The sequence below is a fragment of the Desmodus rotundus genome, chromosome 7 (assembly GCF_022682495.2).
Source record: "Desmodus rotundus isolate HL8 chromosome 7, HLdesRot8A.1, whole genome shotgun sequence".
Classification (NCBI taxonomy): Eukaryota; Metazoa; Chordata; class Mammalia; order Chiroptera; family Phyllostomidae; genus Desmodus; species Desmodus rotundus.
This window is the reverse complement of record NC_071393.1, coordinates 83,608,187-83,635,303: the sequence shown is the minus strand read 5'-3', so window position 1 is coordinate 83,635,303 and position 27,117 is coordinate 83,608,187. Positions and strand designations below refer to the sequence as shown.

The following is a 27,117-nucleotide window of genomic DNA, read 5'->3' as shown; positions in this document are numbered from 1 at the left end:
GTCCGCCGTGTGAACACACAAAGGGTCGACAAACACACGTTAATAGGGCACGCGAAACTAGGTCACAAAAAGAAAGAAGCCTTTTAGCGGATCTTTGCGACACTGTCGCGTGTCGTTGGTTCAGTGCCGTAAAGACAGTCGCGGAGCAGCCTCCAGCCAGGCAACGGCGGACGTGCGCGGCCATGGCGGATATGGAGGACCTCTTCGGGAGCGACGCCGACAGCGATGCTGAGCGGAAAGGTGGGGTCGCCTGGGCTTCGCGGGAGGGGCGCGTGGCGAGACTTCTGCTGCCAGAGCCCGACCGTGGTCCTGTTCCGGGTCTGCGGACGCTACGACGCTACGTGCGAGGGGTCGCTCTTCTTCCACTCCTGCCTCAGCGCCCCCTGCAATCCAGGCGGTACCAGCTGCCCCAGGTGTTCAGGGAGCATGCGGTCCCTTGGCAGTGCGTGGAGAGAAGGGGGAAGGGGGCATGGTGCAGGGGTGAAGGCGCAGAACCTGGGTTCCCACTTTGACCTGTCTTGAGTAAGGTAGCGCAGAGTAAGGGTTGTTTGTAAGTAAATGGGAATTAGGTGTTCAGGAATATGAGGAATGGGGGGACAAGTTTACAAAGGAGCTGGGAATGCCCTCTTGAATAAAACCAGACAGACCGTGGTGTGATGGGTAGTTTGAGATGTCTGGGTGGAGGGCTTGGGAGGGATTGGGATACCGGGGTAGGGTATGCATGGGCGTTGCACACCCGAGAGAATGTGTCTTCTGATAGTCTGTGCAGAAACTCGAGAATTTCTTGAGTCAGTCGTATTAGATTCAGGAGCGTATGGGGTCTGTGAATGGAGAGGAGAGATGAAGTGTTGATGGACTGAATGAATGTTTATGGTGCATGGAAGTATTTCTGACACAAGGACTGGATATTTGAGTTTGAAATATGAATAGGAGTTCATTTGAAGTGAAAAGGGACCCAAGACCAAGTTCAGAATTCTTGCAACCCTCCAGGCTCAAAGTAATTTTATCTACATTTTCCCTGAGCAAAGTGCATTATTGTGGTTGCTTTTGTTCCCTCTGACTCCAATTTATATATATACATATATGTGTGTGTGTGTGTGTATACATACATATATATATACACATACACACACACATATATTTTTTAAGAGTGTAGTAAGGGTAGTACCAGGTGGAAATCTAATCTGAGGGCTCTATCCAGGATTCTAGACAGGATGAGTCTGGAAATACAGAGTCCTATATACTACCTCTTGTTCCACTACCTTTGCTCATGTTTTCATTTCCCCCTCATTTTTGCTTGTCCGTATCCCATTTGCCCTTCAAGTCACACTTCTATGTGAACCCTCCCACAGCTCACTTCCATGAAGTTGTTAATTCAATTAAGTTTTTATTGATCCCCTATCATGTTCCGGCTACTTTGCTGGGTATTGAGGATATAATGGTGAAAAGATTGTCTCTGTGTTCCCCCTTCTCCACCAGCTTACATTGATGCTTAATGCATATTTGATAAATAATTAGATGGGTAGAAACAATAGTTTAGTAACATGTGTCTTACAGTGCTTTCCCACTCTATATGGAGGTAGCTGCTTCTCTGGGCTTCATGTTTTACCTTCTTTTAAGTTCGGGGTGTCAAACTCATTTTCACCGGGGGCCACTTCAGCCTCATGGTTGCCTTCAAAGGGCTGAATGTAATTTTTTATTTATTTATTTTTTAAAAAAGATTTTATTTATTTATTTTTAGAGGGAGGGGAAGGGAAGGAGAAAGAGAGGGAGAGAAACATCAATGTGTGGTTGCCTCTCACACGCCCCCTACTGGGGACCTGGCCTGCAAACAGGCATGTGCCCTGACTGGGAATTGTACTAGCAACCCTTTGGTTTGCAATCCAGAGCTCAATCCACTGAGTCACACCAGTCAGGGCGGGCTGAATGTAATTTTAGAACTGTACAAATGTAACTATTCCTTAACTAGGGGCAAGGGGCTTGGTGCTGCTGCTGGGTAGAAACAGGGTGCTGGGCCAGATAAATAAGGTGGAGGGCCAGATTCGGCCCTCCCGGCTTGTGTTTGCCACCTGTGTTTTAAGTCTTTCTTTCATCTTACCATTAGATAACAGGACTCGGTAGGACTTACTTCCAAATCTGCCCGTGAGGGTTGCTGTTGGTCCTTAAGGTAGTGTGGATGTGACAGTGGAATTCCTGTTGTGCCTAGCGTATTTTATTATCTCCCTGTGCTGAAAGAGTTGTGGAAAGTAACTATGCCTGACAAATGTGTTGGCATAACAAGGGGTAGACTCTGTACCAGGGCCCAGAGTGTTTCTTTCATGCACAAACGTCTGTGTAACTCCTGCACCTACTAGGTTAAATTTATTCCTAAGTATTTTATTCTTTTGGATATTATTGGAAATGGAATTGTTTGCTTAATTTCATTTTTGGATTGTTCATTGCTAGTGTAGACAACTGATTTTCGTATGTTAATCTTATATCTTGTAACCTTGCTGAATGTGTTAGCTCTAATAGTGTGTGTGTGTGTGTGTGTGAATTCTTTCGGATTTTCAACGTATATGATCATGTCATCTGTAGATAGAGGTAGCTTTACTCTTGCCTTTCAATTTGGATGTCTTTTTTCTTGCCTAATTGCCCTGGCTAGAACTTTCTGTACAGTGTTGAATAGAAGTGGTGAGTGGACATCCTTGCCTTGTTCCTGACCTTAAAGAGAAAGCATTATGCTTTCATGTAGTGTTAGCTGTGGTTATTACACAGATGCCCTTCATCAGGTTGAGGAAGCTCCCTTCTGTTCCTAGGTTGTTGAGTAGTTTACATGGAACCGTGTTGGTTGTAAACTAAATCTTTTTTTTTTTTTTTTTTTTTTAAGATATTTACTTTTAGAGATTGGGGAAGGGAGGGAGAAAGAGAGGAAGAGAAACATCAATGTGAGTACATTGATCAGTTCCTTCTCGCATGCTCCCAACCAGGGACCTAGCCTGCAATGCAGGCAGGTACCCTGACTGGGAATGAACTGGCAGCCTTTTGGTTCCACTGGCTGGCACTCAATCCACTGAGCCACATCAGCCAGGGAGTCAAGTGAATCTTTTTAGACAGCTTATAGATGGATCATTTTTAAAAATCCTTTCTGCAGATTTCTGCCTTTTCATTGGAGAGCTTAATCCATATTCTATTTCAAGTAATAACTGATAAGGGAGGACTTCTGCCATTTTGCTACTAGTTTTCTTTTCTTATTTTTATCAGATTTCTTGGGGTGACATTCGTACATAAAATTATATAGGTTTCAGGTACACAAGTCTGTAATGCATTATCTGTATATTGTATTGTGCGTTCACCACCCCAAGTCAAGTCTCTTTCCATCACCATTTATCTCCACTTTACCCTCTTCTACTTTCCCTACCCCCTCCCCCCCGTCTTGGTAATCACCATACCATTGTCTGTGTCTATAAGGTTTTTTGTTGTTTTCTTACTCCCTTTAACTTTTTCATCCAGCCCGCCAACAGCTGTCAGTCTGATCTCTGTCTCTATGAGTCTGTTCTATTTTGTTTGTTAATTTATTTTGTTCATTTGATTCCACATGTAAGTAAAAACATATGGTACTTGTGTTTCTCTGCCTGGCTTATTTCACTTAGCACAATACTCTCAGGTCCATCCATACTGTCACAAAAGGTAAGATTTCCTTCTTCTTCTTCTTCTTTTTTTTTGATGGCTGAGAAGGGAAGGGAGGGAGAAAGAGAAGGAGAGAAACATGAATATACAGGAGATACATTGATTGGTTGCCTCTCGCATGCCTCCAACTGGGACCTGGCCCATAAGCCAGGCATGTGCCCTGACTGGGGATTGAACAGGCAACCTTTTGGTTCGCAGGCCAGCATTCAATCCACTGAGCCACACCAGCTAGGGCTGTACCACAGCTTTTTTATCTGCTCATCTACTGATGGGCACTATTGATTGATTGATTGATTTTAGAGACGGGAAGAGAGAGAGAGAGAGAGAGAACCGTCGATTTGTTTTTCCACTTATTGATGCATTCATTGACTGTTTCTTGTATGTGCCATGACCAGGGATCAAACCATTAACCTAGGGGAGGGGGTGGGTGGAGGTGTAAGAAGGTATAAGGGAGATGAATAATAATGGAAAAAAGTACAATAAAAAAAGTAAAAATTTAGAAAAACCCAGCAACCTTGGTGTATCTGGACAATGTTCTCACCAACTGAGCTGCCCAGTGAGGGCCTGTGATTCTTTTTAAATGAGGTCCTTTCTGCCCCCTCGATAGTGGTGTGTGTACCAGAAATTCAGGCTCTTATCTTCAAGGCACCATTGAGCTGGGGAGCAGGTGGCAGGGTGTGCTGGGTGGCGAGCGTGTCTAGGGTACTGTAAAGTGCCACAAAATTCTGTTTTCTTTCTAAAAATTTAGCTGGTTTTTCCTGTTAAGCATTCTCTTGGTTGCTGCAACTTTTGGCTAGTCTCCAGAGTGCCAAGAAAACTCATACTAACAGTTTTGGGGCAGTGTTTGCATTGCTTTTATGTTGGGATGGGCTTTTGGTGTTCCTTACGCTGCCTTTTGGCTGGCATCACCCAGTGTTTATATGATTCCATAGATTCGGATTCCGGATCAGACTCGGATTCTGATCAAGAGAATGCGGCTTCTGGCAGTAATGCCTCTGGAAGTGAAAGCGATCAGGATGAAAGAGGTGATTCAGGAAAACCAAGTAATAAGGAACTGTTTGGAGACGACAGTGAGGATGAGGGAGCCTCTCGTCAGAGTGGGAGTGATAATCGCTCTGAGAGATCAGACAACAGGTCAGAACCTTCAGAGCACTCGGACCGCGAAGACAACGACCCTTCGGATGTAGAGCAGCACAGTGGATCAGAAGGCCACAACGATGATGAAGATGAAGGTCATGGATCAGATGGGGGTAGCCATCACTCAGAGGCAGAAGGTTCTGAAAAAGCACCTTCGGATGATGACAAATGGGGCAGAGAAGATAAAAGCGACCAGTCAGATGATGAAAAGATACAAAATTCCGATGATGAGGAGAGGGCACAAGGGTCTGATGAAGAAGATAAGTTGCAGAATTCTGACGATGATGAGAAAATGCAGAACACAGACGATGAGGACAGGCCTCAGCTTTCAGATGATGAGAGGCAACATCTGTCTGAGGAGGAAAAGGTTAATTCTGATGATGAACGGCCAGCAGCTTCTGATAATGATGACGAGAAACAGAATTCTGATGACGATGAGCGGCCACAGATGTCTGATGAGGAGAAGATGCAAAATTCTGATGATGAACGGCCACAGGCCTCAGATGAAGAGCGCAGGCATTCAGATGATGAGGAAGAACAGGACCACAAATCAGGTAATTCATTTCTGAGGGTCAAAATGGGTTAGTGGAAGCATCTAGATACAGATAGATCCCATTTATTCTTTTTGCAGCCTCATCTTTAGTGCCCTATTTTTTCTCTCCTCTCCCTCCATTTCAGCCTTTTCTAACTCTGTGCATTTTGCTTTTGAGAAAGTTTCCTAATCTGTGTATTATTTCGATTCCCCTTCCATTTGTTAATTGATGATAGATCAGGAAGAAAATAATTTAAAGACAACAGTCTTAGAGAAGAATGTATGGTGGGAGAGTAGTTACATGACGCATAGAGGTGGTTCCATTGCTGTGGGTAACTGAAGAGCGTGCCTCCGGCAAGAAGAGGTTTGCTCGGTGGGAAAAACACTAATACCACTGAAGCGTCCCCAGAGGGTAGCTCTCCTGAGATGTGAACAACATGTTTCAGCTCAGCTTTCTGAGGTACAAAATCTGATTATTCAGAGATAATTAGGCTCCAAGTTGACTCAAAATAATTAAATTCACAGAAACTAATTTATAAAAATTGAATTGCAAAATTGTTTCAAGATAATCAGTTATTTCTCTTCTCAGAGTATTCTTCCCTTGGGGAAAATCTGCACTGGGTGCCAATTTATAATAATCAGAAGGTTGCCTGGGGAACATAACACCCAGAAAACGAAAAAGAGCTGGAGGATCTCAAGATGCTACCATAGCTTGAAGCCTACATTCCTACCCTAGGGAGATGTGCTTGGGTCAGAACACGCATCCGCTGGAGCATACTGGAGCCTTGGGCTCTGGACCCCTTTCTATAATGGTTGTTTATACTATTCTGCTCAAGTTAACACATTCTTGATGTAGAATATTTTTTAAGATATAGAGATCTTTTCTTTTTATTATATAAAAGTCACCGTGATTGGGTTGGAAGTCTTTCAGAAGGAATATCTGGATTGCTTCATTTCTGTAGGTGACTGATTAGAATTATATAGTAATTCTATTTTCTTAGCTTAAATATCAGGGGAAGGGTTTTTTCTCCTGTAATACATATGTCATAGGGTAGTATTAAAGACCACATTTTGTCATTATTTGGGAGAGGAGGTCAGAAAACTTCCAGAAACGTGTATATGTCCATATGGACTACAGAACTGCCGTAAGTATTCCGTAACTAGTTCTGGGTGGAGTTATTAGTACTGTTGTCAGGATTGTTAAGGCTTGTGTACTGCTTCCCAAGTACTAGCAGACTGACCTAAGACTAGGGTCATAGTCTTGTAGCTAGCTGGTTGTTCTGCTTAATTGTTAACTAGTTCTGCAGTGGGTCAGTTGGTTTTCTTAAAGTTTACAATTAGGGGAACAGTTGTACCATCCAGCACATGATGTGTTTTTCTCTTCCATTGCAGTATTTTTACCTCTTTTTTTCTGTGATGAGTTATGAATTTAATCACAAGTTTCAGTACTGCTTTTCTCACTTCCGATTACAGAAACCGATGTTCTTTTTATTAATTTTATTTTTAAATTACAGTAAGTTGATTTTTATTTATATATGTACAATTATTTTAATGTTAACACGCATATAGATTTGTGTAACTACCACCACCCCAGGCAGGATACAGAACAGTTCTGTCACCCTAAAAAAACTCCCTCATAGTATCCCTTTCGTAGTCACATCCTTCCCCCCGCACCGACCCCTGAGAGCTGCTGGTCTGTTCTGTCACTAGTTTTGGCATTTTTGAGAATGTCATCATATAAGTGGGATCATACGGTTTGTGGCCTTTTCTCTCTCCCTTAGGCTTCTCTTCACTTGCACAATGCATTTGAGATGCATCCATACTGTTTTGTGTATCAGTAGTTCCTTCGTAGTCATCGCTGAGTAGTGTTCCATTGCATGAGGGCACCACCGTTTGCTTATCCCCAGTGTTGCTTTTAAAACAAGATTCAAAGTTATGATGTGACTGTGATAATGCAGAACCTCTCATTTTACTCTTACAGAGTCTGCGCGAGGCAGCGATAGTGAAGATGAAGTTTTGCGAATGAAACGCAAGAATGCAATTGCATCTGATTCAGAAGCGGATAGTGACACTGAGGTACCAAAAGGTACTTCAGTTACTTCTGCTTTATGTATTTATTTCTGTTCCTCTTTCTGCATTTAACTATAGTGCATGCTTAGTGTGGGTACACTTAGTGTACGTAGGATAGTTGTACAGATAGGAGAAACTGCTCATGCCGTTTCCCTTGATGGACCTGTTTCTTCGTTTACAGTTAGAGTGAATCTGTCAGTAGGGGCGGAGGCTCTGGTTCAGGCAGAGGTGGCAGTGTTCATGCTTAAGTTTGAATGACAGTTCCAGAACAGCTTGTTCTTAAGTTCTTAACAGGTTAATATCAGATGAAGAACCTGGTTCTTTGGGCTGTGGGTTAGATGAAGAGTTCATAAAAACCACTGTTAGATCAGGTAGGTGTGTTATAAGGATAGAAGATCTACCTCTTCATCTCTATGGATGACTTTCAAATGGCAAATTACTATGCATAAAGATGTTAGCATAAAAGTTACAGCAAACAATTTTGATAGTTTGATTATGCACAACCATTATTCTGAATGGTAAATAAGCGTTAACGTTAAATAGCTTATGTAAATTATTATAAGTAACATACGAAAGCAAATACTTATACAGGCAACTAGAAAGAAAAGGAGAGCTGGACGACAGAACAGCATGCTCTTTGGATCTATAACTAGTAGTTATGTGCGTGGACTTTGAAATTAGATGATCTGGGCTAGAATCTTTGTAGCCCACTTTCCAACCATATGATTTTGGTCAAATTAATTGCAACACTTCGATTTCCTGATCTGTAAAAGGAAGATGATACTAACCATCTTATAGGGTTGTTGGGAGAATTGGATATGTTCATTCTTTCATTTTGTTCACGGTTATTTCTTGAGCATCCTCTGTGTGTTGGTTCTGTTCTGGGCACTGGGAATATAGCAATGATCAAAACAGATAAAGTCCGTTCTCTAGGATGACTCACAATCAGCTGGGGCCAGGGGAGGGCAGGGAGACTGATAATAGCAACACAGGAAGTAAGTTAAACATGTAGTATGTTGGATAGTGGTACGACTAAGAACAAAATGAATCACAAGGACATGAGAGTGTTGGTGGGAGGTTTGTAGTTGTTGTGATTTTTAATCATATAGATGAACTCTTTAGTACCTGACCTTCCTTGTCTCCTCTTTATTGTTATTAAGACTTAATTTTTAGACCAACTTAAGTTTCATAGTAAAACTGAGGGCAATGTATAGCAATTGTCTGTATACCCATACATGCATAGCCTTCCCCCTTGTCAGCATTCCTCACCAGAGGGAATGTTTGTTACAGCTGATGAACCTACACTGACACATCACTATCACCCAGAGTCAACACTTTGTATTAGAGCTCACTCATGGTGTTTTATATTCTGAGTGTTTGGACAAATGTGTCCTTCATTAGAGCATCACACAGAGTAATTTCACTGCTCTACAAATCCTTTTTGCTCTGCATATTCATCTGTCCTCCCTGCTGACCCCTGGCAATCACTGATCTTTCACTGTCTCCATAGTTTTGCCTTTTCAGAATGTATCATTGGAACCGTACGGTATGTAGCATTTTCAGATTGGTTTCTTTCGCTTAGTAATATGCATTTAAGTTTCCTCCATACCTTTCTATGGCTTGACAGCTCGTTTCTTTTCAGCACTGAATGACATTCTGTTGTCTGGAAGTAACAGTGTATCCACTCACCTACTGAAGGACATGTTGGTTGCTTTCAGGTGTTGGCAGTTATGAATAAAGCTGCTATAAATATGTGTGTGCAGGTTTTGGGTGGATATAAGTTTGCAGTTCTTTGGGTAAAAATACCAAGGAGTGGATTTGCATTGGAGTGTTTGGGAAGATTATGTTTAGTTCTGTGAGAAACTGCCAGACTTCCAAAGTAGCTGCACCATTTTGCATTCCCACCGGTAAAGAATGAGCGTTCTGTTGCCTTACTTTTTTGTCAGCACTTGTTGTTGTCGTTGTGCTGGATCGTGGCCATTCTAGTAGGCCGCCTCTCCTTTGTCGGTGATCCGCCCTCCACTTTGTTTCAGGAGCTCACAGTCTTATCCTAGGCTATGTCATCAGTAATTTAACACTTCTATGGTCTCAATCTCAAGCAGTCTGCTTTCTGCTCACCCTCCTATCTCGCTTCACCCCTATACTACCCACCTTGGTTTATTGCTTTATTACAGATTATTGTTGTTGTTTTGCCAGGTGAAGTTATGTTTGTGAGGAGAGGGGCCTGGGTAGATACGGACCTGTAATTTTGTGTGTTTTGTTAAAAAGATGTTATTTATTTATTTATTTTTAGAGAGAGGGGAAAGGAGGGAGAAAGAGAGGGAGAGAAACAGCAATGTGTGGTTGCTTCTCACGTGCCCCTAACTGGGGACCTGGCCTGCAACCCAGGCATGTGCCCTGACTGGGAATTGAACTGGCAACCTTTGGTTCACAGGCTGGCTGGCACTCAGTCCACTGAGCCACACCAGCCAGGGTGGACCTGTAATTTCAAAACTTGAGGGACTAGGTAGAGAATAGGCCAGTATGGACTGTTTAAGCCCCAAATTTGAGTATATGGACTGTAGAGGACATTTGGGCTCCTGGGGTTAAAGGAAACTAAGAAGAACAAGGATGCAGTAGATGGAGAAAGAAGTGTCTCCTCTGCAGCTTTGCCTTTCACTGGATTTGCCCCATTCTCTCTCCACAGACATTGTAGTCAGATCTTTGAGAGCCAGGCTCAGAGCTGTGTTTGGGTGCTTTCCTGATGTGGCCCAGAAGCCTTGGGAATATGTTGAAGTGATAGCTTGGAAGAACCTTTGTTGCAGATACTAATACTGTGCATTTTTCTCCTATATTGAAGATAATAGTGGACCCATGGATCTCTTTGGAGGTGCAGATGACATATCTTCAGGTAGTGATGGAGAAGATAAACCACCTACTCCAGGACAGCCTGTTGTAAGTAAAATTACTGATGTGAACCGGGCCCTTATTCAAGGTTAATTAAAAAGTTTCTGAGACTAAGGGTCTCTCTTACAGCAAGAAGAGCAAGTTGAGAACTGAATTACAGTATGAAAGTACAATGAACAGGTGACTTTGTTATGTAGGGAACTCTTGGTTTTGAGGGGGAGTAGAAATAACTGACCTGGCACATCTGTACTGAGGCAATAAAAAGGATCGAACTATTGATACATGAAGTTCCAGGGAAATATGCCGAGTAAAAAAAAAAAGCCAATCCCAAAAGGTTACATACTATATGATTCCATTTACGTAGCATTCTTGAAGTGACAAAAGTTACAGAAATGGAGGAGAAAGTAATGGTTGTTTGAGATTAAGGAGCAGTGAGGGCAAGAACCTAGTGAATGTGGCTGTAAAAGGTCAGCGTGAATCTTTGTGTACGGAAATGTTCTGTATCTGATTCCGAGGGCGAGCTTCCTCTTGTGATGTTGTACAGTAGTTTTGCAAGGTGTTACCACTAGGGGAAACTGGGTTAAAAAATAAAGAAAGAGAGAGAAAGAAAGAAAAAGAGAAGAGGAGAAGAAAAGACAAGAGGAGAAGACAAGAGAAGAGAAAAAAGCCCAGCATGAGGTTGGTGCCATGTTTTAAGGGACTAGACTGCAAGGGCCTGTGATTTGAAAACCATTGATTTAAATGTTTTTCTTGTTCATGCTGAGAAGTGTGTTGTGTGCCGTGTTGGTAATCTTTGGTCTTAATCGATAGAGTGACTTCATAACTTCCTACTGAAGTGTTGATTAGTTTCTCACTTCTCTTGGTGAGTATGTGGAAGACAGACTTCCCACACGAGATTTTCTCATGTGGATGCTTCTAAGCTGATCTTGTGTCCCATGAGGTTTTGGGGGCTGGGTGGGTAGGAATGGGGGTTGAGGGCTGCTTTAGCCCTGTAGTAATGTCTCAATGTGCTCTCGCCTACCTACGTGATTAAAGGGTGGAGGTTGAGCTAGACCATTTCTGAGATCCCATGAAACTCTGAAACTCTATGACTTTTTTTTAACTAGGATGAAAATGGATTGCCTCAGGATCAACAGGAGGAGGAGCCAATTCCTGAGACCAGAATAGAAGTAGAAATACCCAAAGTAAACACTGATTTAGGAAATGACTTGTATTTTGTTAAACTGCCCAACTTTCTCAGTGTGGAGCCCAGGTAAGGGGATCAGCAAAAAGTTTCTAAATGTTGGGTAGAAATATGCGGAATGTTGACATCTTTCTTATTTTAGATGAGTTGACCGATCACAAAGTGGTAAACTGGTCATGCAACTCGGAAGAAATAAATCAAAGATACTCTGTGATAGAAAAAGTAGGGACTATTATATTGATAAAGGAGATTTCTAATGCTTGTCATTGTTTTTAGCAGTTTGATACTTAGTCATTAACAGATATCATAAACCTTTGAGTGTTTTTTACTAGTACAGCCCTGAAAACGCTGAATTGAGAGTAGGGAGTTTGTTAGAGAAACAGCAAATGTCCACCGTGGCCGCTATTGTGGATCCAGAAAGGCTAATAGTTTGGGACAGTTAAATAGTGTTTGTGGGTATTATTTTCTACTAACATGCAAGTTATTGTGTGACTTGAAACTTTTTTCCCCAAGCAAAATGATAGGGAAAGCAAGAGAATGTGTGACTTATTCCTTGAAGACTTATATAAGAAGAAAGACTATTTCGAATAGTTAGCCTTGCTTGCACTCTATTTCAAGCAACATGTATTAATACCAAATTTCAAGCAAGTGCAATGATTGGAATATTTTCTTAAAGTTGAACATGAAGACATTTGACCTTTATGAATTTTATTTATATTATGATGTTTTTAGTATAGTAGTATTAATACATGTGTTATTATATAGCAGTGATAATATTCTTTACAAAATATGATTAATAGTTTATTTTTTAAAATTTTCAGACCTTTTGATCCTCAGTATTATGAAGATGAATTTGAAGATGAAGAAATGCTGGATGAAGAAGGTCGAACGAGGTTAAAATTAAAGGTACCATTTCATGTTTTACTCCTTTCTTTTTTTCTCTAATAAAGTAAAACGTAGAGACCCTAACTTGAGACTTGAGCCTTTGAAAATGATTTTTTTGGGGGTAGTAATCACACAATACAATATACAGATGATGTACTGTAGAATTGTACACCCGAAACCTATATAATTTTATTAACCAATGTCACCCCAGAAAATTCAGTAAGAAAAAGAAAAAGAAAATCTGTTTTATTAACAAATGAATTTTCTTCCTTTTCAGATTATTTTTTAGGAAGAAAATATATAGCTTTTGCTTTGTAAATACATTACTTTCTGTCACTTTTCTTGCTATTATACTTTTTTGATGCTTTAAAAAATTATTAGATACTTCCTTTAGAATAAATGGTACTGTGGTTTGGTGTTTCGAACAACTATCTCCATATGCACTGTGGGTTAAGTCGTAGCAACCTCCTGCAAGAGTAAATTCTCCAGGCTCTTTGATCTGTGAATAAATAAATCATGTACAAAAGGGGAATTTGTTACTCATATCTAACACTTCCCCCATGGCTCTCTTTGTATTCTTCTGATTGCTTCTACTGACTCTTTATTGTCCTAAATTCCTATTGATGCTTCTCTTTGCTATCTTGTGCAGTCTTGTTACATCTGTCCAAGGAGTGCCTCTAATCTTCCTTTAATGAAGGTGGATGTAGATTAAGCAGATGCTTTCGCTGAGTTGTACCAAAGAACTAGAAGCAGTTTCACTCATTATACTAAAATGAGCTGTGCATTTTGAATTGTTAAATCTGAAGGATTTCCTGTAAATACTTTTCAGTGAATATTGTACATGGTGTTAGAATGTTAGGAAGTGGCAGTCTGGCATTCTTAGAATTCAAGAGCTGAACTTTTAGAACAATTTCGTCCCTTCAAGTGTGATAGATCCCCAAGTACCTAAAGAAGCTTGACACAGATAGTTTCCATCCAAAGTGCATGGGCTTCCAAAGCTTTTCCACAAAATTTCTCCACTCCTCCCTCTTAAGGGAGATGCAAATCACATGAGAAAATGGAGATATAAAGGTACGAATAACTTGCCCTAGGTCACAGAATTAATAGGTTTAGGGCTTAGAGTGGTTTTTGTTGTTGTTGTTGTTGTTCTCTGTGCCCTTTGCCTTGCTTCTCCCCTGCTCCCATTAGCCCATCTGTTACTATTTTTCCTCGGAACATATGTATCTATTTTTCATGCCTGTTTTAGTGCCTCTGGCATTATTCTACTGCTTGTCATTATTTCCCATCATTTGTAGAAGTTAATGGGGTAGTTCCTTATTTGCTCACTTTTTATTGGTTTTTACATTTTCCCTTACTCTCTATCATGATGCATTAGTATATCTGTTGTATTTTCAGATCATGTAACACCAGACTCTAGCAGAAGCACTGAAGTTTAGAAATAAATATTTTCTCTAAAACTTTGGTGCCTAGAGTTCCAAATGTTGGTGTTTAACCGACTACTGTCTTAAAACCTTGGTACATGATGGAAAATGGCACCAGACCCTTTGTTTCATGAGTGCTATTCTTGACTAGGCTGAACTTTCTTAGAGTGAGTTGGTGGGGTAATTAATCCTTTAAGGCACAGGGAACTGGGTACAGTTTATGTACGTACCTCTGTGAAATCCTCTGTCTTTAGAAAATACCTTAATGTGTCTTTCACTCCAACAGGGAAAGACCTAGCATTATTATTATCATTTTTATTGTTATTATTATTAGAATCACCTTACATAATAGAAAGCATTTTTCAAAAGTGGCTTCTCAATAGTCCATATGTGTTTCCATATTTATATGTGGCTAAATATTTTGTATGAGAGGGAAGGAAGGAATCAGTGACAGGTATTATTTTTTTAAGATTTATTTTATTTATTTTTAGAGAGAGGGGAAGGGAGGGAGAAAGAGAAGGAGAGAAACATCAGTCCATTGCCTCTTGCACACCCCGAACTGAGGACCTGGCCTGCAACCCAGGCGTGTGCCCTGACTGGAATTGTATCGGCAACCTTTCGGTTTGTGGGCTGATGCCCAAACCACTGAGCCATACCAGTCAGAGCATGACAGGTTACTTTGTTTTGTGTACTTTATTAAGAAAAATTTATTTATTTTTTTAATATTTTATTTTCAGAGAGAGAGGAAGAGAGGGAGGGAAACATCAGTGTGTGGTTGCCTCTGGTACGCCCCCCACTGGGGACCTGGCCCGCAAGCCAGGCATGTGCCCTTTACTGGGAGTCGAACTGGCGACCCTTTGGTTTGCAGGCCGGCACTCTATCCACTGAGCCACACCAGCCAGGGCTATTAAGAAAAATTTAAATATACACAAAGCTAATGAAGGATTATTAGATACTTCCTGTGTAAGAAACTCTCCTGTACCGAGCACTCACTCAAATGTTTGTCGAGGTGACAATCTACATTCCCCACGCCACTGTATCCTCATTATTTCCAATTGGATAAAGAATGACATCATATTTAATTCATGCATATAGTTGAGTTCTTTAATCAGCTGGCCTCATAGTTGTTTATTTATTTAATGAGGAATATAGAAGGAAAGGGGGAAAACTGGAAGGGAACCATTAGAAGCCAGTTGCAAACACGGTCACATCTAACAGAATGGAAATCCAGAAATTCTAGTGGAAATGGGAGCAGCTGCTTTTAGGGTTGATGCTGGGGGACTGGGCCCAGGGAAGCATGGCCTTAGCTGTCAGTTTTCACAGTGTTGGCTTCTCTTTGCTGCCATCTTAATTCACATTCTCTTTATCCTTGTGAGTGTATCCTTTTTAAATTCTTTACTGCTCCATTAGTGGGTTTCAAGCATGCAGCAGTGATAAACTACATGCATTTAGTGTACTACATTTTCCCAGAAGTCCCATTGAGTTTTTAATTGCAGTAACAGTGGTTTTCATTGTCGGAAGCTCTTGAATGTTTTTTACATCTGCCTGGTATTTCCCCTCCATGTAGTTAAGATCACGTTAGATTCTAAATCTGCTCAAGCCTGGGGTTTCTTTTTGCCTACCCATATGCGGGGGGTCCTCCCTAGCTCCCTAGGTTGGTAGGCATAGTGTTTTGGTCCCTCATTTATATGGTTTGTAGCCTTGTGAGAGAACCTGCTTTATACAGGGAGTTGCAGTTCTAAATTGCTACCTCACATGGCTTCAAGCCTTACCTTCTGTCTTAGTAGCTCTTGCTATGACTTAAAACCCCCAGGGCTACTGCAGGTTTAGTGTCTGCTCAGGTGCTCTGGCCCTCAGTTCCTTCCGTGGTTCCAGCCCTGGGAGCTCAGAAATTCACTCAAGCATAATTTCTGTTCTTGTTGTTGAGTTATTCAACATCTTAGGTGATTAAAATTAGAGGGCTTCCGTGTCTTATGTTCTTCTGTCACTACCTGTACAGGCTTACTTTATGATTATGTGCTTCTTGATAAAAAAGGGTAAAATATAGTGTTCTAAGGCACTTACGCTTTAAAACAGGTAGAAAATACTATCCGATGGAGGACACGCCGGGATGAAGAAGGAAATGAAATTAAAGAAAGCAATGCTCGGATAGTGAAGTGGTCGGATGGAAGGTGAGCCCCAGCTGCCTGCAGAGTACTACCCAGAATGTGTCTAGGAGGGATCAAGTTTTGAAGTAAGACCTTATTAGTGGGTTACCTCTTAGTAAAGAATTTCTAGCGCCTAGTCCCCAGCATTGAATAGAAAGCCTGAGAGAAATAAGTAGGTGGTTGAGGGTCACTCCGGCCGGTGAAGACGATAGAGTGGGCTGAAAGCGTGATCATCCTCTTTGGCTACAGCACAGTGGTTTGGAAAAGGTACACCGCTCCCCTCCTCCTGTGCCCTGCTCACTGCGAGCTGACATTTTAGAGACACTGCCTTTCACTGGGGAGGTAGGAGAGGCTGAGTCAGTGTCACAGCACGTCGTACTGCTAGGTAGGTTGTTTGCTACATCATGCCTTTATTCCTCTGCGTTCTGTGTGAGGAGAGAAAGCAGCAACTGAATCACATTCTCAGTGAAGTAAAATGGTAGGAGGAAAGCTCTGTAACTTTTAATACGTGAGGTGTTCCTTCTTTGCAGCATGTCTCTGCATCTGGGCAATGAGGTGTTCGACGTTTACAAAGCTCCACTGCAGGGCGACCACAACCACCTGTTTATAAGACAAGGTACCGGTCTACAGGGACAAGCTGTCTTTAAAACCAAACTCACATTCAGGTAACTGTTCTTCAGTGTACACTGTTCCTTACAGTAAAGCAGCAAAATACAGATGTGCAGAATGCCTGACTTCTGACTGGCATGATCTCACAGTATAATTTGCCAAAGGCCAAGATCTGGTCCTTAGCTCTCTTGGTTCAAAGGCTATTTTGTCCAGTGCAGTAAAAGTTGCTGTTTCACGGGAAAGCAGGTCATGCTAACCAAACTTACAAAAGACTGTTATATGGTACGTTGACCAGAATGTCAACTTACTAATTTCAAGTGGCTACTCTAACTGCCAAAGGCCTGGAATACTTGCTAGGCAGTGTGTCTTGTCTTTGTGGTAGGATGGATCTGGGGGACTGATAACTAGAGGTTGTTAGTGTGCCTGCAGTCAGAGGAAGGGCGTGGGAGGCGTGAGGGCTGGGGTCCTCCTGTCCCTGAGGCTGCCTCATCCAGGACCACTCCAGGGTACATCCCCAGCACAGCCCCGGACACTCGGGTCAGCTGGTGTGAGCAGTCCCCTGCTCCAGACTGTAGACTCCACACTGAAGTGTTCGTGTTTTTCTTTCCTTCGCACTGAGTGATCATCCTCCTTCGGGAATGCTCATGTTTGAAAGGGCTCAATACTCGTGGTCAGGACTTAGATGTTTGAGAATTTTAATAGTCAAAAGTATAGGCTTTGGAACCAGATAAACCTGTATTTGAGTCCTGTTTCTACTTGTGTGACCTTGTGCAACTTTGTCCACCCCTCTATGCCTTGGTTTTCTACTTTATAAAATGTAATCATTATCTCTTCGAGTAGCTGCAACACGAATTCATATAACATCTCAAACACAAAGCACAGTGCCTGGCACTTAGTGTTCAGCAAATGCTGCTTGGGCCTATCCATACACTGTTTTTAGAGGGTGATTGTTCTTTGTAAAGCCTTTTTGATTCCAGCTTTCCATTCTTCACTTAACTTGTCAGATACTGTTTCGGTGAGCCGCAGAACGAAGAAAGTTCAAAATCTCCCACCTGCTATGTTCCCTTTAGCGTCCCTGCCTATTTTTTCTAGAGACTTAAGTAATGGTAGCTGGCCCTTTGGTTTGTGATGTTGACATGACTGGCTCACAAACATGTGTGGGAAATAATGAGACCTTTTGTTCACTTCCTGCAGACCTCACTCTACAGACAGTGCCACACACAGAAAGATGACCCTGTCACTTGCAGACAGATGTTCAAAGACACAGAAGATTAGAATCTTACCAATGGCTGGTCGTGATCCCGAATGCCAGCGCACAGAGATGATTAAGGTACGTTTGCTGAGCTTATTCTGGGATTTTTGGTATATTAACAATAGCATTTCCCAAAGCGTTTGTTAATCACCTCTGGTTGACCCACCTTCGTTCCTTCCAGCTGGCATGAGCAAGGAGCCGGGTCCACGCCCCGAACGTGGGCCGCGCAGTGGGTGCGCGGTGGTGGCCATACAGCAGCCGGTGACTGAGAGAGTCTGAACTTCAGCAGATACTTTCAAATATGACCAAATCGTGTCTGGTTTAGAATGCATGTCAAAAACCAGTGGAAATGGAAGAGATTTAGTCTAAAATAGAATAAAAATAGGACAGAGGATTGATGGGAAAGTGCCTAACAGAGAATCAGGCAGAGGAGATGAGGTTTTTAAGGGCAGTTTATAGCATCCTGCCTGGTGGGTTTTCAAACCTGACACACCTGTCAATGAGACACAAATTCGGCCGTAGGGCATCGCACCTCAGAGGTGGAGTGTGTGTGTGTGTTGACACCGTTGGCCTTTGTGCCCTACTTGCTTGGGGAAGCTGAAGGCCGTGGTGCAGGCTCCCTGGCTCTCCTCCGCCTTCTCTGATCCAGAGTGCTTCAGGAGGTTTCATTCCTTAGTGCAGCAGGGCGCACTGAGGCCGAGGGCTCTGGTTGCCTCGGGGTCTTCCTTAGTAATCTCGTTGTCAGGCTCTGTGGAAGATTTGGCCCTTTTCACTCCTTGTATTTTCTTCAAGGAGGCAGGCGGACGGAACCAGATTCAATAGCAGTGCCTAACTCAGTGGTGTGGAGGGACATTGGCTTTGAAGTCTGAAGTGTTCGTGTTTTCTTGCTCCATTCCCCACCTTTTTTTCCTCGTGGGAGCCAGAGGGAACTGTAGACTTGTCTCAACATTACTGGAAGACCCTTCTGGACCACCTTGAGAAACCCCCCAAGCTCTCCACTTCCCCCACCCTCCACGGGAATGCGCAACGGGTCAGCTGGCTTGTTCCTGAGCCCTGTCCTGCTGACAGTGGTTTTTACTCTGCAGGATCCAGCACAAATACCGCCCCTTTTCATTACAAAATCTTTTATTACAAAGTCATAAGCATGTAATTCTGTGACATAACAATATCACACTCAAGCACACCATATGACATTTTAGGTGCAATGTTCAAATTAAAACTATAAATTATCACACCCATATTGTTACCCTACCAACCACACTCAAGCAGGCCTTACCTCTGCTGGACCTGGTATATTCAGTACAACCACATTTTACTTAATGAAACAGTTTGCTGCATGGAATGTCTAGCAACAGAATTAGAGTCGTATGTAGTAATACAGAGCAAACACCACGATATCCCTGACGTCTCATATCCTTCCTCTGCCTTGTGCACCCCAACGTGGGGAATGCCAGGCAGATGGAAGGGGGTGAAGGCCCTACTTTGGGGCTCAGGGACCCTCTCCTACCTGCACCTCCGGTCGGCAGGGGCTGTGGGGAGCTAGCTCTCTGGTGGAGGGCCCCAGGCAGGAATGTCTGGGCACTGTGGTGGTTTGGTGAACCTGGGCAAGTCAGGTGTCTGTGTCGGGGTGGCAGCAAGAGCCTCCCTCAGGCGTCCGCTGGGCACAGATAGCGTTGCTTAGGCTGGTTGCTGCTGTCCGGGCCCTGCCTGGCAGCAGAGGGCACATTGCAGCTCCCAAGGCTGTGCCTGTGCCAGTTCTGCTGAGACGGTGAGTGTGGGGGAGCCTTCTGCCTCTTTGCCCGTGTGCGGCCTTCACGCCCTGGAACGAAACACGGAGGTCACTGCGTGGTAACAGGAGTGTCATGGAGAGAACGGTCCTGACAGAGGACATAGAGTGCAATTAGGTTCAAGCGGGCACAGAAGTTGTTCATTTTTAAGTTCAGTGGTTTGTTTGCGTCTTTACAGAAAGAAGAAGAACGTTTGCGGGCTTCTATTCGTAGGGAATCTCAGCAGCGCCGAATGAGAGAGAAACAGCACCAGCGGGGGCTGAGTGCTAGTTACCTCGAACCTGATCGATACGATGAGGAAGAGGAAGGAGAGGAGTCCATCAGCTTGGCTGCCATTAAGAACCGGTACAAAGGGGGCATTCGAGGTGAGTTTGTGCAGAAATTTCATTTCAGGGTTCGGGAATTTATCTTTGCATTGGGCTTGCTCTGAATGCTCAATCGCTGGACATTTTACTTTTAAGGGGTGGTGTACTTCACGGTCTAATGACTAATCATTGCAGAACTCTTTTAGGTGAGCCTGAAAGTAGAAACTGCTGTCGCTCCCACTTTCAGACTGTCGCTAAGCTTCTGCTTTTCTGGCTTGAAAGTTTGCCAGTTATATTTGTAACTTTTCTCAACCTTTTAGAAATTACTAATTGGTACAAAACACCATGAAGTTGTTTTGAAAATTGAAGGATATAGTACATATAAAGCACTTCACCCAGTCCCTGCCACATAACAAGTGCTAAATAGATGTTACCTAAAAGTGTTGTCATTGTTCTTACCACTCCTCAGCTTTGGGCACGTGACTTCACGTCTCTGAATAGTGGGTCCTACATCTGTACAGTGAGGCTTTAATCCTCCCCAGATTAGCTTGGTCAGAGCTTTGGGGGTGCTGTTCACTGTAGGGCATTACCATGGATGACCGTGCACTCTAGTTTTGTCCGTACTGAGGGATAAATTTTAAGCACGCTTAAATTTCCCCTTCTGTGACTGTTGTAAAACTCCTTTCTCCTTTCCTTGCAGTGGTCGCCTCTGGTCTGCTGTGCTTCCGTCCTACCAGTTGTTTAGTTCTGAGCTGTAGTACAGAGACCTTTTATTTATTTTTTTTGTTTGTTAGTGCTAACTTCCCACCGAAAGCATTAATTGTGGAAATAATCACTAAAAAACAAAATAAAAACAAAAAATTGAGGATGCTTTTAAGGGGAGAGTTCTGTAATGTTCAGTTTCCCAGAGATGTAAAGCCTAACAGACGAACACATTAACACTTAGTTTTGTCCAGTGGTCAGGTAGGCAGGGAGGGGTAACGGGAAGAGGGCGCGTCTGGAGTAGGCTACTGCTGTTCCATCCCAAGCTTCGCCTGGGCCGGGGCATCGGAGATCACTGCTCATCTACATCTCCTTTTGAAATGTCTGCCTGGCAACAAAAGGTCCTCAGAGGACCAGGAAACCACCTCCTGCTTATATCTTAAGCTTATTTTGTAATTAACTGCCTCCCCATGAAAGAACGGCTTGGGCTTTAATAGCTTATTTTGGAAGAGTAGTGGTGTCTGTTCTTCAGTCACCTCGTACACAGCCTTTTCAATATTTAAAGTGGTCATGAGTCATTCTTGGTTTTTGAGAGGGTGAATGCTTTATTGCAACATTTCTAAACTTACATTTATCTTTGAATCAAAACACTTTAAATTATTTGCTTCCTCTGGGAAAATGAAGGAACTACAGAAATTCGTCAGAAGAAAAATCCAGAAATGAATAGCTAGCTGTCTTTGAAAGTCACTCACAGAGCTCATTCCTTTGCTTTCAGAGGAACGAGCCAGAATCTACTCATCAGACAGTGATGAAGGATCGGAAGAAGATAAGGCTCAACGATTGCTCAAAGCAAAGAAACTCACCAGTGATGAGGTAAAACCAAGTTTATTCAGTTCCAGGGCTTTACTCCATACCCACAAGGAGCTCCTGGCATGAAGAGGCACTCCCAGACAGCTCAGGAGCACCACAGCTGTCTACACATGTCATTGAACCTCAGATAATTGTAGTGACAAGACTCGGAGTGGCCCAGACGAGGGCCTGCTGCCTGTTTGGGTGGGTGTTGGAAGGCTCAGAGGAGGGGACCTTTCCCTGGCTGTTGAGGAAAGAGTGTTAGCGTGTAGGGTGTACTGCTCAGGGTGGGCCTGCCAGGTACAGGGAAAGGCTTGAGAGGAAAAACTTGCAACCCCGAGATACCAGGGCTGGACTAGAGAACTAGCGATCATTCAGTGCGGTAGATCAGGGGGCGTATCTTTTTTTTAATTTTTATTTTCAATATATTTTTTTAAGTTATGGGAATCATTTTTAAGGTAGAAAAAGCTGGTTTCTTTTTATTCAGGTGAAATAGTATTTGAAATAATATTAACTCAAGAAATTAACATAAATTTACAATTTGTTATTGAAATAGATTACTTTAAAGTAACTTTTCATTTATATTCTTAATAGTATCCTTTTCCAATTAGAAGAATACAGGCAGTAAATTAAAAAAAATTTTTTTGAGATATAAATTGACATATATAACATCAGTTTCAGATATAAAACATAATGGTTCAATTGCTATATGTATGAGGTCTGTCCAGGAAGTATCCAGACATGGACTATGAAAAATAGAGACATTCACTGAAGAAGCTACAAGAAACATTGTACATAGGACAGTGACATCTCAGTCCCCTTCACAGTAGGCATCTTGGGACCTCACACAGTTCTCCCAATCGCCATCAGCTACCCCATTGTATTTTCCTGAATCTCATCAATGGTCTGAAATCTCTTCCCTTTCAGAGGTGATTTTAGTTTTGGGAAAAGCCAGAAGTCGCAGGGCACCAAATCTGGACTGTAGGGGGTTGAGTCACCTGGGTGATGTGATGTTTCACAAAAAAACTGCGTAAGATGTGATGCATGAGAGGGCATGATATCGTGATGAAGCTGCCAATCACCAGTTGCCCATAGCTACAGCCTTCTGAATCACCTGAATAGTTTCTGCAGAGGAATATTCAAGCTTAATGCAAAACTTGATGCGGGTTCGTTACTCTACTCACCCAGTCATTTTGAATGTGACAGCCACACAGTACACATGTTCACTCATTGGTGTCTACGGCCCCCGGCCCCTGCTGACTAGTACAGTGAAGTCGCCGTTGTTCACACATGCATGTTCCTGTCCATTCTCTTTGGTGCCAGGGTACATTGATGCCGCACAAAGCATTCTAGTTCTATTAACAATGGCTGGACGCTTCTGGACAGACCTCGTATGTTTGTGAAATGATCCCTGCAGTCAGCCTAGTTAACATTCATCACCACACATAGTTGGAAATTTTCTTGGAATGAGAATTTTAAAGATCTTTCTCAGCAGCTTTCAAATATACAATATAGTGTTATTAACTCTATTCTCCATGCTGTACATTACATCTCTAGGACTTATTTATATTATTTAAGTCCTTTTAGATTTTTTTTTTAATCTGGTGTTCTGGAATTATACTGTGATATCTCTTTTGTGATTGGAATTTGTTAGACTTCTTAATCTGTAGATTGGTATCTTTTTATCAGTTCTGAATATTTCTCAGCTGTTAATCATTCAGATATTACTTCTGTATCCTTTTTTCTCCCTTTTGTGAAATTCTGATTAGAGCATGTTATTCCTTCTCTACCCTGCATAACTCTCAAACTGTCTTTCATATTTTTCGTGTCTTTGTCTCTGCATTCTGGGCTATTTCTTCAAATCCTGCTTCTAATTCACTTCTTTCTTCAGCTGCGTCTTATGTGTTAATACCTTTCATTGAGTTTTTAGTTTGTTTTCATTTTCATTGCTAGGGATTTAGGTTTTCTTTTTTTTTTAATTTGTCCTTTTTAAAAAAAATCTTTTAAATTTTTATTTATTTTTTAGAGAGAGGGGGAGGGTAGGAGGAGGAGGGAGAGAAACATTGATGCATGAGAGATACATCGAACTGTCGCCCCTTACATGTCCCCAGCTGGGGACTTGGCACAAGCCTGAGGCATGTGCCCTGACCGGGAATCAAACTGGTGACCTTTCAGTGTGCGGGCTGGCGCCCAGTCCACTGAGCCACACCAGCCAGGGCCAAATTGTCATTTTTAAAACTCTGGCTCCTAACTCGTATTTTCAGTTTCTCCTTTTTGTCTTTAAATATTTTAAACTTTATTTATATATACGATCTTTCATGTCTGCTATTTCCAGTGACTGAAATCTTTACATGTGTGATTTTGCTGCCTATCACACAGGTCCTCATAATGTTTCGCTGAGCGGCGTTTCAGCGTGCAGTTCATCGCTGTGCTGCCACAGGAATGAATTCTGTGCACATCAGTTAGCCTGCGGTCACATTGGTGTCATCATACGTCCTTTCTCCTAAAGTTGCAGAACCTATTGACATTGAGGACTTACCGTTCTTCTGCTGGCTCCATTTCATGATGACTTATTTCTCTGTGTGTTCTGTAATTGAATCATTTACTTAGTTCAGATCAATGGAAGTTTTTGAGGCCCAGAGTGATTGATTTTTCTCCCAAATTGATTTATATTTCCCGCTGCCAGTTGCATTGGATAGCAGCTCCCTGGGCCCATTCTAAACTATGTTCTGGGAGTAAGGTCTTTTTAGATTACCTGGAAGTATGATTTCTGACTTATGGTTATGAATTTCCCTAGCATTTTTTTAAATCCCCTGCTAATTAGTTCTGATGTTTCAGATTAGAATTTATTCTTTTTAGTCATTTAGAACAGGGGCTGGGAAATACACCGCACTTACTAATCTAATCTGGCCTGTTTGACTGGAACCCACCCGTGCTTATTTACGTGTTGTCTGTCGGTGCTTTCCTGCCGCAGTGGCAGAGTGGAATCGCTGCAGAGACTAAGACGTTTATTATTTGGCCCCTTACCAAAACAGTTTGCCGACCCCTGCCTCAGAGAAGCGGGCCTGGGCGTGTTTCTGGGTCACCATCACACTGAAGAGGGAGTTCTTGGGGCCTCTGTTAACCCGCTCCACTTGGCCTTTGTCTCCTGTCCTCAGGGTCACAGAGTTGGGTGAATGTCTTCAAGGAGAAAGCCTGCTTAGTGCTGTACTTCTCTCTGTGGGGTCTGGTTTCCCCTCATTTTTTGACCTCTGATCATACTTTGTTTCCTTGCCATTTCATTGATTTGTTTATGTTTTCCCATCATTGCTAGTTGTTTTCAGTGGGAGGGCTATTGAAAAGATTATTCTGTGATCCAGGAAATAGATGTATGTTCTTGTTATCCATGGTTTCAGTGTATTTTGGTGAATTTGGCCCTCTGTGACCTGAGCTCCTATAATAAGCTCTTTTCTCATGTGAAGTAGAATTCCGTTCTTGCGTTATTGTTTGTTAATTACAACATTACAACATTGAATATTTCTCAATCATTCTTGGAAGTGGCATGCTATGGAAGATAACTAGATAGAAATTGTTAAATTATTCTGCAGTATATTTGTTTTAAATTATGTAGGAAACATCTTAATGATGCATTTACAGTGTGCTGAACTGTTGGCAAATGGGAATCCTCATCTGAACAGATGCTGTTTTATTTCTTGGCAAGCGGAGACTGAGTGAAAACTGAGAAGTGCATTGGGATTTCTCTTTATTCCTAGTATTCTCAGAAAGGAGATTTTAAAATGTGATCCATTAAATAGCATTCTTGAGGTTGAGCAATTATAAACATGCACCTGCCCGAGGTACAGGTGTCTCTGCAGACGCCTCCCAGCCGTCTGTCTCAGCAACCGCCCTGTCTTCCTCACCCAAATACTCTGTTAGGTCTGCCAGGACCCTTCCCTTCCTCTTCGTGACACCAAAGGTTTTGCTTCTGCCTGGACCTCCCATCTCTTGCCACTGTCTCCTCACATTACTCCAGGTCAGGTCCTGGCTGTGGGTTACAGGGGGAGAGGGTAGGAAAGGGCCATACCTGCTCCAGGTCCCTCTCCAATATGTGCACACGAAAGCCCCGCCTGAATGCCATGAGCGTGGGTGTGCCTCTGAGACACAGGGGGGCTTTCAGACCCCAATTTCCTCATGCCAGAGAACCACCATTATGGCCTGTCACAGTATTTCTTGATATTTGGGGGAAAGGGCATGAGTCTAGATTAGAATGAACTGGATTATTGAAGCTTGGTGCTACCCTTTCCCTCGTACGCAGCCTGGAGCACGTCATCTCACGGTTTCCTCACCTGTGCAGCAGGATTTCCGCTTGCTGCCTTGTAAAGTCGATGTCTTACAGTAAATATCAGATACGAAAGTGGGTAGCACAGTGACATGCAGTTGTTGAACTATCTCCCTTCCCCAAAAGGACCTAAGTTACAAAAGAGGAGACAAACAGAGCTTCTTGTTTTCCCTTATTTTTGAAAGCAGTGAAAACTTTGGAAAACCTCAGTTACTTCAAAGGTAGAAAAATGGGTAGAAGGAGAAACGGTGGGAAAAGGAAAGACGCATGAGGAAACATGAAGACAATGGAAAGGAGAGGTATCTCGGCCAGTCCTCAGCTCTCTGCGTCTTCATAGTGTGTAGTTACTCTGTGTAGTTGTCACTTGAATGTCTCCTAGTACTTGTAGGTTTGGAAACTGGCCATGACCTTGACTACTGTTTTTATTCATCTGGTGAATGTTCTTTTTAAAATAGTTATTTTGAGTTTTTATAGTCATTCATCTCAGAGCTACTTTTAATAAACATTTCTAGAAACATTCTGTTGGTATTTAGATTTAAAAATTTCTTTATCTGTTTAGGAAGGTGAACCTTCTGGAAAGAGAAAAGCAGAAGATGATGATAAAGCAAATAAAAAGCATAAGAAGTATGTGATCAGTGATGAAGAGGAAGAAGATGATGATTGAAGTACAAAATGTGAAAACATTTAATATATTTTATTGTACAGTTTGTTTTATAAATATGTAAACATGAGTTATTTTGATTGAAATGAATTGATTTGCTCCTCTGTAATTTTAATTGTAATAAAAAATTTTTTTTTAAAAAACAAATCTCTGTTCAAGAAATCAACTTTTCCCAAGACAAGTTGGTTTTGTTAGTGGTGAGTCTTAGGTCTTAGTGAATTGCTGCTGCCCTGCTGCACCCTGTCCCCCCCCCCCCCCCCCCCGTGAAGGAGCCTCGTGGGCAGGACCAGATGAGGCTAGTGAGGCATTCTTCTGGGGTGCAGAGTTTCAAGGGGCACCAAAAAGTCCGTAACTGTATTAGTTTGCTAGGGCTGCTATAACAAAGTACCACAAAGTGGGTGGTTCAAACCCACTGAAATGCATATTCTCTCACCGTTCTGGAGCCTAGAAGTCCCAAATCAAGTTGTGGTCAGGGCCACGCTTTCTCTGAAGGCTCTAGGGAAGAAGCCTTCCTTGCCTTGCCCTAGCTTGTGGGGACTCCCAGCTACCTGTGGTTTGTGGCAACATAACTCCAATCTCTGCATCTGTCTTCACATGACTTATTTCCCTGTGTGTTTGTTCTGTGTTTCCCTGTATCTCCAGGGCTCCCTCTCTCAGATGGACACCAGTCAGTGGGTTTAGGGCCAACCCTAATCCAGTGTGAC

General features: G+C 42.5%; 1 protein-coding gene across 1 annotated transcript; it reads left to right on the top strand.

Annotated features, from left to right (window-relative positions):
• The first annotated feature begins 126 nt into the window (after nucleotides 1–126).
• Nucleotides 127–26,545, top strand: LEO1 (LEO1 homolog, Paf1/RNA polymerase II complex component). Its single transcript, XM_024568041.3, has 12 exons — nucleotides 127–240; nucleotides 4,602–5,360; nucleotides 7,320–7,424; nucleotides 10,248–10,342; nucleotides 11,401–11,546; nucleotides 12,299–12,383; nucleotides 15,860–15,954; nucleotides 16,461–16,595; nucleotides 17,734–17,869; nucleotides 19,757–19,943; nucleotides 21,361–21,458; nucleotides 26,312–26,545. Exons 1-12 carry the CDS (start codon nucleotides 183–185, stop codon nucleotides 26,414–26,416), a joined length of 2,004 nt encoding a protein of 667 aa, XP_024423809.1. The 5' UTR covers nucleotides 127–182; the 3' UTR covers nucleotides 26,417–26,545.
• The last annotated feature ends 572 nt before the right edge of the window (nucleotides 26,546–27,117 follow it).

Coding starts and splice junctions, on each gene's coding strand:
- LEO1 (XM_024568041.3), top strand. CDS start 183: ATGGCGGATATGGAGGACCTCTTCGGGAGCGACGCCGACAGCGATGCT. Junction 17,870..19,756: donor AGCGCACAGAGATGATTAAG/GTACGTTTGCTG, acceptor GCGTCTTTACAG/AAAGAAGAAGAACGTTTGCG. Junction 19,944..21,360: donor GTACAAAGGGGGCATTCGAG/GTGAGTTTGTGC, acceptor CTTTGCTTTCAG/AGGAACGAGCCAGAATCTAC.